General features: G+C 44.9%; 1 protein-coding gene across 1 annotated transcript in view; it reads right to left on the reverse strand.

Moving 5' to 3' along the window:
* The window catches only part of LOC141116655 (NACHT, LRR and PYD domains-containing protein 12-like), a 423,319-nt gene that overhangs the window by 204,436 nt on the left and 206,046 nt on the right, over positions 1-12,837 (reverse strand). Inside the window, exon 5 of the mRNA XM_073609048.1 lies at positions 12,736-12,801. Coding sequence (XP_073465149.1) covers positions 12,736-12,801 — 66 coding nt within the window. The remainder of the gene's footprint in view (positions 1-12,735; positions 12,802-12,837) is intronic.

A 12,837-nucleotide genomic window follows, 5' to 3' on the forward strand; every position in this document is an offset into this window, starting at 1 on the left:
GACCTGAGTGGATAGATTAAGCACCCCCTCTCCACAAACACATAGGGACACATAAACAGCTGAGGTGTGTTATGGGGGGTGGAGTCATCCCCTCCTGGGATTCTGTGGTATCATGTTAGAGACTGTCAGAAGTGATTGATGCAGATAGAAGAGGAAGGAGGCTCAGTTCACACCATTGCAAATTGGATGTGGGGAATTCACATTAGCAGGAGCTATTGCAGAAGAATGATGTGCGTCTTTTGGTCTGTTTCAGGTCTGAATTCAGCACAAAATTCAGGCTGAAATCAGACCTGAAACAGTGAACCAGGACGTACCGGACCCCTGCTGTAAGCCGCATGTGGCTCATATGTGAATCCAGCCTGAGACAGCAGACAGAAATCCAGTTAAGTGCTTTGGACTGAAGCAAGTACACACTATAGAGGGATATACATTATTCATTTTTCATATCAGAGGTTTACAACCACTTTAAAGTGCACCTGTACCCAGACTAAGAACGCTGGGGCTCATTCACATCATAACAGGTGAGCTGTGTTTAACTGCTTTAATCAATGCAGGTTCAATGCATAGATACATAAAAAAAACAAATCAGTTACTATTTGATGCACAAATATCATGAAGTACGCAAAAATCTAGATTTTTTGTTACTCACGTAAAATCCTTTTCTCTGAGTTTATTGATGGACACAGCGTCTTCTTCATTATCCATGACCATACAGGGTTTTATAGCACCTCCTATGGACAGTCCTCTCTGGGTATAAAACTCCCTCTCTGCTATAGGCCTCCAGTCAGGCACAAGCAGTGTCGAGGAGAAAGGGGTGATGTCAAGGGGTTGGTGCTGTGTCCATCAATGAACTCAGAGAAAGGGATTTTACAGTGATTTACAAAAAGAAACAGATGCCTGATGTTGGAATGCTTAGGAGCCACTAACCACCCTGGTGGAGAGCACCATAACAGGGAAGGGAGGTTCCCCCCATGCTATCACAGGCACTGTAGCAACATCAGTATTCTTAGAGCTGGGGCTGTATGAGAGGCCTCCCCATACATGTCAGGCTCTGACACAAGGTATGCGACAGCCACATCCACAAGTGAGATTATCCATCAGCACATCTACAGGAACAGGACTGCCACCTTCAGGAGGGGGTCCAGGGGGTAGCAAGCTCCTGAGACTCCATAGGGACAGCACTACCTGACAGGTGCTGCTGCAACTAGGGACCCCAAGGTAAAGGAAAGAGACCCCCCCCAGGCTGCCCAGCAGAGAGGAAGATAGAGGGATACCAGAGGAGGACTCACTACAGGCTGCCATATGCTACCAGAAGTCAGCAACGTGTCTCTGCCACTGTGTACAACTCAGGACTCCACCACCAGGTGCTAGGGACCACTCCCACATCCTCTGACCCTCAGAAGCCAAGGGAAGGCCACTGCTGTGAGCTACAAGAAAATGGTGATTCATGACCACCCTGAGCCAGCTCTCTCAGCCCATACTGACACTTGGTCTTAGGGAAAATGGCTGCTGATCATGGCTAATGCAGGATGTCTCCAAAAGAGAAGGTAAAATGGTGGCTGTGGCTCTGGGAAAAGAGCTGTTGGCCAAAAATAGCCACATGGCAGCCATATGAACCTATGCTGGACCCAGAGATCCTCCTCTCCACTGAAGTGGGGGGTTGTCAGCCAGGGGTAACACTGTGACAGAGACTATAGGTGCCCAGTCTTATGTGTCCACATAAGACATTTAACTCACTGGCCACCCCAGTCCAGGATGGGGCATAGTCGCTGTCGACTGAGAGCAGAGCTAGCAGTCTTTGTGCTCTCGCTGGTCAAACTGGGGTGACCTGACTGTTGATAGAAGATCTCCACATGAAAAAATCCCAGGAAAAGAAAAGGAAAAAATAAGAAAGCTATAAGACCACAAGTCCCAGCATAAAAGAATACATCCATACTCCTGGCACTAGGCACAATGACTGGAGGCTTATAGTAGAGAAGGGGTTTTAAGTCCAGGGAAGACTGTCCATAGGAGGTGCCAACATTTTTTCTGCCTTGTGTTCTACTCCTGTAGGTGTTGCTATAAAACCCTGTTTGGTCATGGATAAAGAAGAGGCCGCCAATGAACATAAGAGAAATCTTCCTTTATCTTCATAGAATGCAAGAAGGTAAACAAAGTGGTAGCCTTAAAGCCTTTAGAACCACTTTAAGTGATATTACAAATGAGAACTAGGAATGTACACCTTGTATGTTCCTGATTATTAACCACTTGCCGACCGGCTCACGCCGATATACGTCGGCAGAAGGGCACATACAGGCATATTAACGTACCTGTACATTGCCCTTTAAGAAGTGGTTTGCGGGTGCGCGTGTGCACCATGAGCTCAGCGAGCTCTGTGAGTGTGATCGCGGATCCCACAGACTTGATGTCCGCGGGGATACCCGCGATCGTCTCAGGGAGAAGAAGAATGGGGAAATGCTGATGGAAACAAGCATTTCCCCGTTCTGCCTAGTGACAGGACACTGATCACTGCTCCCTGTAATTGGGAGCAGTGATCAGTGTCGTGTCACACATAGCCCCTCCCCCCATAGTTAGAATTACTCCCTAGGACACACTTAACCCCTGCAGCGCCCCCGAGTGATTAACCCCTTCACTGCCAGTCACATTTACACAGTAATCAATGCATGTTTAATCGCACTGATCACTGTATAAATGTGAATGGTCCCAAAATAGCGCCAAAAGTGTCCAATCTGTCCGCCATAATGTTGCAGTCACGATAAAAATCGCTGATTGCCGTCATTACTAGTAAAAAAAAAATATATTAATAAAAATGCCATAAAACTATCCCCTATTTTGTAGATGCTATAACTTTTGTGCAAACCAATCAAAAAATACTTATTGCGATTTTTTTTTTACCAAAAATATGTAGAATACGTATCAGCCTAAACTTAGGAAAAAATATGTTTTTTATATATTTTTTGGGGATATTTATTATAGCAAAAAGTAAAAAATAATGCTCTATTTGTGGGAAAAAAAGGACGTCAATTTTGTTTGGGAGCAACGCTGCACGACCGCGCAATTGTCAGTTAAAGCGATGCAGTGCCGAATCACAAAAAGTGCTCTGGTCTTTGGCCAGCCAAACGGTCCGGGGCTGAAGTGGTTAAGTGACATCCAAATCTCCTCTATCATTCAGGAACAAATCATCACGATTCCCAGTCCTGTGATCACTATGAAATCTCTGACATGGTGATCATATAGTATTATTCACAAACACATCTGTTGGTTATGATGTCACAATACCTCACACAGATAGAAGTATTTTGACATATGAAGTTGGCAGGCTACAGTTTTTAAAGGGCAATACAGTAGTCCATTGGTGAGAACACGTTTTACAGATCCATTTCCTGCAATGAGCTTCTGGCAGTGGAATAAAATGGAATATAATTTAGTGTTCAAGAACTATGAACCTGGTAACAGAAGACAGACCCCAGATCCAATATAATCGGTGTACATAGATCATCATAATTTCTAAAGATTCAGATCTAGAAGCCCTCAGTGGAGTAGATGGTACAAAAGAAGTGTAATTATTACACCATCTCTATCATGGAACAAGAGTCCCTAGTTTGTTTGCCCTGTCTCTCTTTTAGCAGTGTTTACTTTTCTGATCAACTAGAGTCTGGTTGCCATAATAACCCCGCATATGACACTGGGGTTGCAAAATAGTAAAAAACAGATTGCTGTGCTTTGAAAAACAGCACAGAAAGCTCCAGCTTCACACAGTCCTTATGCTAGGAACAAGCAACAGTGACAGAGCTCTCTGACAAAGGGACTGCAAGCAACCTTACAACAATTCTGTCTTTCCAGAATCCTCTCTCAGCATAGTTTAATGCCCTGTACACACAGTCCGATTTTCAATCGGATTGTGTTGTCGGAAATTTCGATCGTGTGTGGGCTCCATCGGACTTTTTCCATCAGAATTTCCAACACACAAAGTTTGAGAGCAGGCTATAAAATTTTCCGACAACAAAATCCGATCGGTTAAATCCGACGCACAATTTATTCTGAGCCACGCATGCTCAGAATAAATTAAGAGACAAAAGCTATTGGCTACTGCCCCGTTTATAGTCCCAACGTACGTGTTTTATGTCACCGCGTTCAGAACGATCAGATTTTCCGACAACTTTGTGTGACCGTGTGTATGCAAGACAAGTTTGAGCCAACATCCGTTGGAAAAAATCCATGGATTTTGTTGTCGGTATGTCCGATCAATGTCCGACCGTGTGTACAGGGCATAACAGTGAGGAGCAGCCATCTTACCTACCCTGTGCATGCCACCATTCAGCTGCCAGGATAAGGGTCAAGCACCAGGATACCTGTGAGTTCAGCTACCTCTACGCTGACTGTTGCAGGACACTGAAAGGCAACATCCGAGACTGTCGCCCATCGTTGACTAGGTAACAGACCGCACGCCACACACGCTGGCTAAAGGCCTACACACACCAGCAGCATGTCAGAACACAGACCCTCACTAGACACCGCACAGGACAGTGATAACTTGGACACCGAGACCATTACACAACTGCGAGCAACGCAAGAAGGCGCAGTGCCTAAACGAACAATCACTCATACACAAAAGGCCCATGAAAATTATGAAGCTAACATTGACACGCACCACGCCAAGTTAGAAAGGGCTTGGGAAGACACAATATTTGAAATATGTAATGCCACAGGTGCTACCAGTCAAGAAGAACAGATTATGCAAACCATAACTCAGATTAAGTCATGCCATGGACGTTACGTAGCACTGTCACAGACTTACTTCACCTATCTGACTAGAACAAACACAAACGACAGCCTGCAATAATGTGACCTGAAAAAAGCGATCGATCTGGAGCGAGAAGGCATTGTGGAGACCGCCATCACAAAAGCGCAAAAAGAAAGAAAGGAGCTCCTCCTGGAGACCATGTCACTGCGCTATAGCACATCCAGACACTCCTCAAGGTCAGGCAAATCAGTGCAGTCAAATGCATCCAGTGCAAGCGCAAGTGCTATCAGGGCTCGAGCCACCACAGAGGCTGCACGTGCTAGGGCCAAATATGCCCAGAAAGAGGCAGTCATAAGAGCTGAGAGAGCATGGATAGAAGAGGAGGAGCAGACAGCCGCCGCCAAAGCAGCCGCTGCCACTTCACGTAAAAAGGCTGAATTGGACGCAACCTTAGAAGCCCTAAGTAAGGAAGAGGACGCAGCAGCCACCATAGCCCAGGCTGAAGTCTTGGAAGCAGCTGTGCAACTGGACGGCGGGGAGCAAAAGTACGACCTGATGCCGCCAGAGGTTGCAGGCAGTCATACGGCAGATAATGTGAGGAGCATCTCAGTGCAGTGAGGGCGACATATCTGACACCAAAGACTTGCTAGACCCGATAGAAGATGCTGTTCCTCCAAGGGTACTAAGTGCCTGGGATATCAGCAGTCAAAGAAATCATCCACACGCCAATATGCTCATGAATGCACCACCACAGGCTCGCCATGTGGCTGCACTAACACAGAGAGATACAGCTATACACACTGGCCAGCAATCGTCAAACACTTGCATCAAAGAAGAGGCGATCACAAGACCCTTCCAGGGAACCACGACAGAACAAGATCAGCACACCAATGTATCAGGCCTGACCGACATGGGGAAGTATATGATCCGGCATGACATGGTGCAGACGGGACTCACCAACTTTGACGACTATCCCGAGAATTACAGGATATGGAAGTTCACATTCAAGGACGCTATTAAGAGTCTGGGCTTCTCCACCAGGGAGGAACTCAGCCTGCTGACCAAATGGCTGGGGAAAGAATCCGTGGAACATGCTAAGAGTCTCAGGGCAGCCAACGCGAACCACCCCCAAGTAGGTCTGGACTTCGTATGGGAAAGACTAGAGGAGTGCTATGGTAGCTCCGAGTCAGTTGAAGATGCACTCTTCAAGAGGGTCGACAATTTTCCCAGAATTACTGCCAAAGACTATACAAAGTTACGAGAACTCAGGGATTTGCTGCAGGAGCTGCAGTCTGCAAGAACAGATCAATCCCTAACAGGCCTCAACGTCCTGGACTCCGCTCGTGGAGTGAGACCAATCTTGGAGAAGCTACCCTACAACCTCCAAGAAAGATGGATTTCGCAAGGCTCCAAATACAAAAGGGAGAAGCAGATCACCTACCCCTTTCTCTTTCTTCTTGAGCTTCATTTGCTAAGCAGCCTGCACAGAGAATGATCCAAGATTCATTGTGGGTGCACAGACCACACTCAGTACAAGTAGCCTGAAGGATGAAAGACCAACAGCAAGGCATGGCAGTGCTAGAACATCCCTCTCAGTTCGCAGGATGGACGTGTCCCCCACAACCCACACGAGCCCTGACCAGTCGGCCGCTGGAGTCCAGAAGCAGAGAAACATAAACAAAGAATGTCCCAAACATAAAAAAACACATCCGCTTAACAAGTGCATTGGGTTCATGGATTAAATCCATAGAGTAATGCAAAAACTTACTATGAGAGTTGGGAGCTTGCTTTAAATGCTGTGCTTCTACAGGACATCAATCCAAGGAATATAAAGAAGCCATAAAATGCACCGAGTGTAACAGTGATGGGCATGTGGCAGCTCTACACCCAGACATTTAAGTCTAAAACAGTCAAGACCCCTAACCCTAAAATAAGGCAGGATGGGGAAGAAGAAGAGGTTAAAACACCTTCCCCATCGGTAACATCTAAATGTACTGAGATTTGCGGAGATAGAGGCGAAGGTAGATCTTGTTCGAAGATATGCCTTGTTACAGTGCACCCAGAGGGACAACTGGAAAGAGCTGTAAGAATGTATGCTATCATCAATGATCAGAGCAATCGATCGTTGGTTAGATCGGAATTCTTTAACCTATTCAACATACAAGATAATGCCTCCCCTTACACGCTCCGAATGTGCACAGGACAAATGGAGACAACAGGGAGGAGAGTAAATGGCTACATCATATGTTCCCTGGACGGTAAGGTAGAGATGCCACTCACCACAATTATCGAGTGTAATCACATGGCAGAGGATAGGAGTGAAATCCCGATACCAGCAGTGGCACACCACCACCCTCATCTCAAGGCAATAGCTGGCCGCATCCCATTACTAGACGAAAGCGCCCAAATATTGCTGATACTCAGTAGGGACATTACGAGAGCTCATAAAATCCGTGAACAACTGGATGGGGAACATGATGACCCATGCACCCAGAGGCTTGACCTAGGATGGGTGATAGTCTGCGAAGGATGCATTGACAAGACACGCAGGCTTGACAATGTAAAAACCCTACGTACAAACTTGCTGAAAAGCGTGCATCTATCTTTGAGCCAAGTCTGAACCACTTTCATGTTAAGAAGATGCTCGGGATCAAAGGGAGACATAGGCATGTCATCGGAGTACAACGAGAGCTTCCTGGGTTAGAGAAATGCACCGATAACCTAGGGTGCACAGCGTTCCAGGCTACAAGGGACGATAAAAAACAAGCACCTTCAATAGAAGATAGAGAATCCCTGAGGTTGATGGACAAGGAGCTCTACAAAGATAAATCGGGTAGCTGGGACTTCTCATTGCCTCCAGAAAGACAAAAAGAATGGGAAACGTGGAAGGATTCTTTAAAGTTCCTTGAACAAGAAGGGCAGAGAGGGCAATCTGTAACCAAGACCTGAAGCGCCGAACAGTATGTTGTCTACTGGGCGCTCGGGTTCGGCACATCACAGATCTTGTGGACAGATTACTGGGAGGGGCTGGGGAAGACCCGGCTGTCATGGTGCACGTTGGCACCAATGACAAAGTCAGAGGCAGATGGAGTGTCCTAAAGAATGATTTTAGGGACTTAGGAGCTAAATTGAGGAAAAGGACCTCCAAGGTAGTGTTCTCAGGAATACTACCGGTACATCGAGCCACACCAGAAAGGCAGAGGGAGATTAGGGAAGTAAACAAGTGGCTGAAGAGCTGGTGTAGTAAGGAGGGGTTTGGGTTCCTGGAGGACTGGGCCGACTTCGTAGTCGGTAACCGGTACTATAGAAGGGACGGACTGCACCTAAATGAGGAGGGTGCAGATCTGCTGGGAATGAAGATGGCCAAAAAGTTAGAGGGGTTTTTAAACTAGGGGGAGGGGTGGGGGGTCCAGAGACAGAGATAGCCAGCATGGAAGATATTCCAGAGGGTAGTATTGGGGGTATTAGTGGTAGGTTAACCAAAGCACAAAAACATAAGGTGAGTATAGTAGCAAGTCCTAGTTGCAATCTCGAAACACCCAATATGAGGACAATATGCGACTGGTCTAAACTATGTGGCATGTTCACCAATGCCAGGAGCATGGCGGACAAGATAGGTGAACTAGAGATACTGTTGTACAAGGAGGATTTGGATTTTGTGGGAATTGCAGAGACCTGGTTCAACAGCTCTCATGATTGGCTGGCAAACATTCCAGGGTATACCCTATACCGCAAGGGTAGAGAGGGTAAAAAAGGGGGAGGGGTATGCCTATATATCAAGAATAATGTACAAGCGAATGTGAGAGATGACATCATTGAGGGAGCTAGAGAGGAGGTGGAATCCTTATGGGTAGAGCTCCAAAGGGATGAAGCTAAGGGGAAAATAATACTGGGAGTATGCTATAGGCCCCCTATCCTGAGGGAGGAAGTGGAGACGGATCTCCTATCACAAATTGGATTAGCAGCAAGGATGGGAAGTGTTATCATAATGGGGGATTTTAATTATCCAGACATAGACTGGGCTGGGGGAACCGCACATTAATTTAAGGCTCGCCAGTTCCTTAATGTCTTGCAGGACAATTTTATGGGTCAGATGGTAGACGCACCAACTAGAAATAAAACATTACTGGATCTACTGATTACCAACAATACAGACCTGATCACGGATGTGGAAATATGGGGCAATTTAGGTAACAGCGATCACAGGTCAATTAGTTTCAGTATAAATCACACAAATAGGAAACACGAAGGGAACACAAAGACACTGAATTTCAAAAGAGCCAACTTCCCTAAACTACAAACCTTGCTAAAAGGCATAAATTGGGATAAAATATTAGGAACAAAGAATACAGAGGAGAGATGGGTTTGCTTTAGGAGCATATTAAATAAGGGCATTAGCCAATGTATCCCATTGGGTAATAAATTTAAAAGAGCGAACAAAAATCCTGGATGGCTTAACTCCAATTTAAAAATGCATATAAAAGCAAAGGAGAAGGCCTTCAAAAAATACAAGGTTGAGGGATCATCCTCAGCATTCAGACTTTATAAAGAATGCAACAAGAAATGTAAGGGTGCAATTAGGACGGCTAAGATAGAACATTAAAGACACATAGCGGAGGAGAGCAAAAAAAATACCAAGAAATTCTTTAAGTATGTAAACAGTAAAAAAGGGAGGACAGACCATATTGGCCCCATAAAAAATGAGGAAGGACATCTGGTTACAAAGGATGCGGAGATGGCGAAGGTATTGAATTTATTCTTCTCCTCAGTCTTCACGAGTGAATCGGGGGGCTTCAGTAACCAAAACTTCAGTGTTTATCCTCATGACACAACACAGGAAGCACCTCCATGGTTAACAGAGGACAGAATTAAAATTAGACTTGAGAAACTTAACATTAATAAATCACTGGGACCAGATAACTTGCATCCGAGGGTACTTAGGAAACTCAGTCAAGTGATTGCCAGACCGTTGTTCCTAATTTTTACAGACAGTCTATTGACTGGAATGGTACCAGCTGATTGGAGAAAAGCCAATGTAGCACCAATATTTAAAAAGGGCCCAAAATACATCCCTGGGAATTACAGACCAGTTAGCCTAACATCAATAGTATGTAAACTCTTGGAGGGGATAAGGGACTATATACAAGATTTTAGTAATTAGAACGATATCATTAGCAGTAATCAGCATGGATTCATGAAGAATCGTTCTTGCCAAACCAATCTATTAACCTTCTATGAGGAGGTGAGTTGCCATCTAGATAAAGGAAGGCCCGTAGACATGGTGTATCTGGATTTTGCAAAAGCATTTGACACAGTTCCCCATAAACGTTTACTGTACAAAATAAGGTCCATTGGCATGGACCATAGGGTGAGTACATGGATTGAAAACTGGCTACAAGGGCGAGTTCAGAGGGTGGTGATAAATGGGGAGTACTCAGAATGGTCAGGGGTGGGTAGTGGGGTTCCCCAGGGTTCTGTGCTGGGACCAATCCTATTTAATTTGTTTATAAACGACTTGGAGGATGGGATAAACAGTTCAATCTCTGTATTTGCAGACGATACTAAGCTAAGCAGGGCAATAACTTTTCCGCAGGATGTGGAAACCTTGCAAAAAGACCTAAACAAATTAATGGGGTGGGCGACTACATGGCAAATGAGGTTCAATGTAGAAAAATGTAAAATAATGCATTTGGGTGGCAAAAATATGAATGCAATCTATACACTGGGGGGAGAACCTCTGGGGGAATCTAGGATGGAAAAGGACCTTGGGGTCCTAGTAGATGATAGGCTCAGCAATGGCATGCAATGCCAAGCTGCTGCTAACAAAGCAAACAGAATATTGGCATGCATTAAAAGGGGGATCAACTCCAGAGATAAAACGATAATTCTCCCACTCTACAAGGCTCTGGTCCAGCCGCACCTGGAGTATGCTGTCCAGTTCTGGGCACCAGTCCTCAAGAAGGATGTACTGTAAATGGAGTGAGTACAAAAAAGGGCAACAAAGCTAATAAAGGGTCTGGAGGATCTTAGTTATGAGGAAAGGTTGCAAGCACTGAACTTATTCTCTCTGGAGAAGAGACGCTTGAGAGGGGATATGATTTAAATTTACAAATATTGTAGTGGTGACCCCACAATAGGGATAAAACTTTTTCGCAGAAGAGAGTTTAATAAGACTCGTGGCCAATCATTACAATTAGAAGAAAATAGTTTTAACCTTAAACTACATAGAGGGTTCTTTACTGTAAGAGCGGCAAGGATGTGGAATTCCCTTCCACAGGCAGTGGTCTCAGCGGGGAGCATTGATAGCATCAAGAAACTATTGGATAATCACCTGAATGACCGCAACATACAGAGATATACAATGTAATACTGACACATAATCACACACATAGGTTGGACTTGATAGACTTGTGTCTTTTTTCAACCTCACCTACTATGTAACTATGTAACTTGAGATCCCACTCCCCTATTCGCCAACATCTGAAAACAATCAACTGCCACAGTTGACATATCAGAATATTCTTTGCAATCAGGGGACCAGTCAAACAAATATGTTCTGACTGTGGAACCAATTTCATTGGGGCATGTAAGGAATTACAAATAGACACTGAAGACATTGAAGATTCCAGCATCCAAAAGTATCTGCGTGATCAATGGTGCATGTGGATATTCAACTACCCTCATTCCTCTCACGTGGGTGGAGCATGGGAATGCATGATCGGAGTGACTCAACGCATTTTAGACTCTATGATGATGACTACTAGCTTAGCTCGACTCACCCATGAAGTGCTAACCACATTTATGGCCGAAGTGTTAGCCATTGTCAATGCAAGGGCTTTGATTCCAGTATCAACAGATCCAGAATCACCAAGCATTCTGACCCCAGCAATGCTCCTCACACAGAAGATAGTAGACATTCCTTCAATTCAAAAAACCTGTATAAACGCCAATGGAGACAGGTGCAGTGCCTCACTAGCACCTTTTGGGACCTTGGGAGTTGCGAATATCTTGTCACACTTCAGGAATGTTGCAAATGGCAAGCTGCCAAACAGAACATTCAAGAAGTAGATGTCGTTCTGTTAAGAGACAAGCAGGTGCTGCGAAAAGAGTGGCCTATAGGTCTCATCATTAAATCCATCCCTAGTGCAGATGGGAAGGTCCGCAAAGTTGAAGTAAAAATTGTCAGACAAGGGACTGTGAAAATCTTTACAAGGCCCAGTACAGAAACAATCCTTTTAATAGCCAAAGGGGACCCAATACAAAGAAAATGACTGAACACCCATTCTGGGAATCTTCAAAGGCATTGTGGTGCTCTCAAGCATCCCGAACATGGCACCCCGCTGCCCTCAATTGCTGGAAGGGACTTGATATTGCATTATTATGTGTACATGATGTTATGCACTGTTGTTTTGTTTTCACATATGTACCACATAGTTAGTAATAGTGGTATCTCCAGATACCAGACGGGGAGTATCATGGAACAAGAGTCCCTAGTTTGTTTGCCCTGTCTCTCTTTTAACAGTGTTTACTTTTCTGTTCAACTAGAGTCTGGTTGCCATAGTAACCTTTCAATTCTCTGGTAGAGAGAATGGATTAGCCCACTCTCCCTGTCTAAATTCATTAGTTGGTTTCTCCCTGTTCCTTTTCCTGTTTAGCCAGACCTCTGGTCTTTTTCACTCATGGAAGACTCTGTAAGTACAAGCTGGCAAACCTTGCAATAAGCATTCTATTTCTTTTCCCTGGATAAGCACTTCACATAGAGAAGCTCTCTTAACACCCTGCAACATCTACAAACTCATCTACAAACTCTCTGCTGTTATTTCACAAATAAAGTTAAGAAAGTTAAAGGACTTTGTTGTGCTTTGATAGGAAGGCGAGTTAAGCTATCTGGCCTTATTCATATCCTCGCATATGACACTGGGGTTGCGGAATAATCTCTGCACCTTACACAAAGTGATTCCTGTGATAGATACACTACGGGTTTTATTTACCTTTCAGCACCGGAGTCAGGGAATGTCCGAGTTCATCCAGCAGAATCTGATCCGGCAGTCCCTCACCTATAGAGAGGAATATAAGATGATGGCTCTGAGTCA

Source organism: Aquarana catesbeiana, linkage group LG13 (assembly GCF_042186555.1).
Source record: "Aquarana catesbeiana isolate 2022-GZ linkage group LG13, ASM4218655v1, whole genome shotgun sequence".
In the NCBI taxonomy this organism is placed as follows: domain Eukaryota; kingdom Metazoa; phylum Chordata; class Amphibia; order Anura; family Ranidae; genus Aquarana; species Aquarana catesbeiana.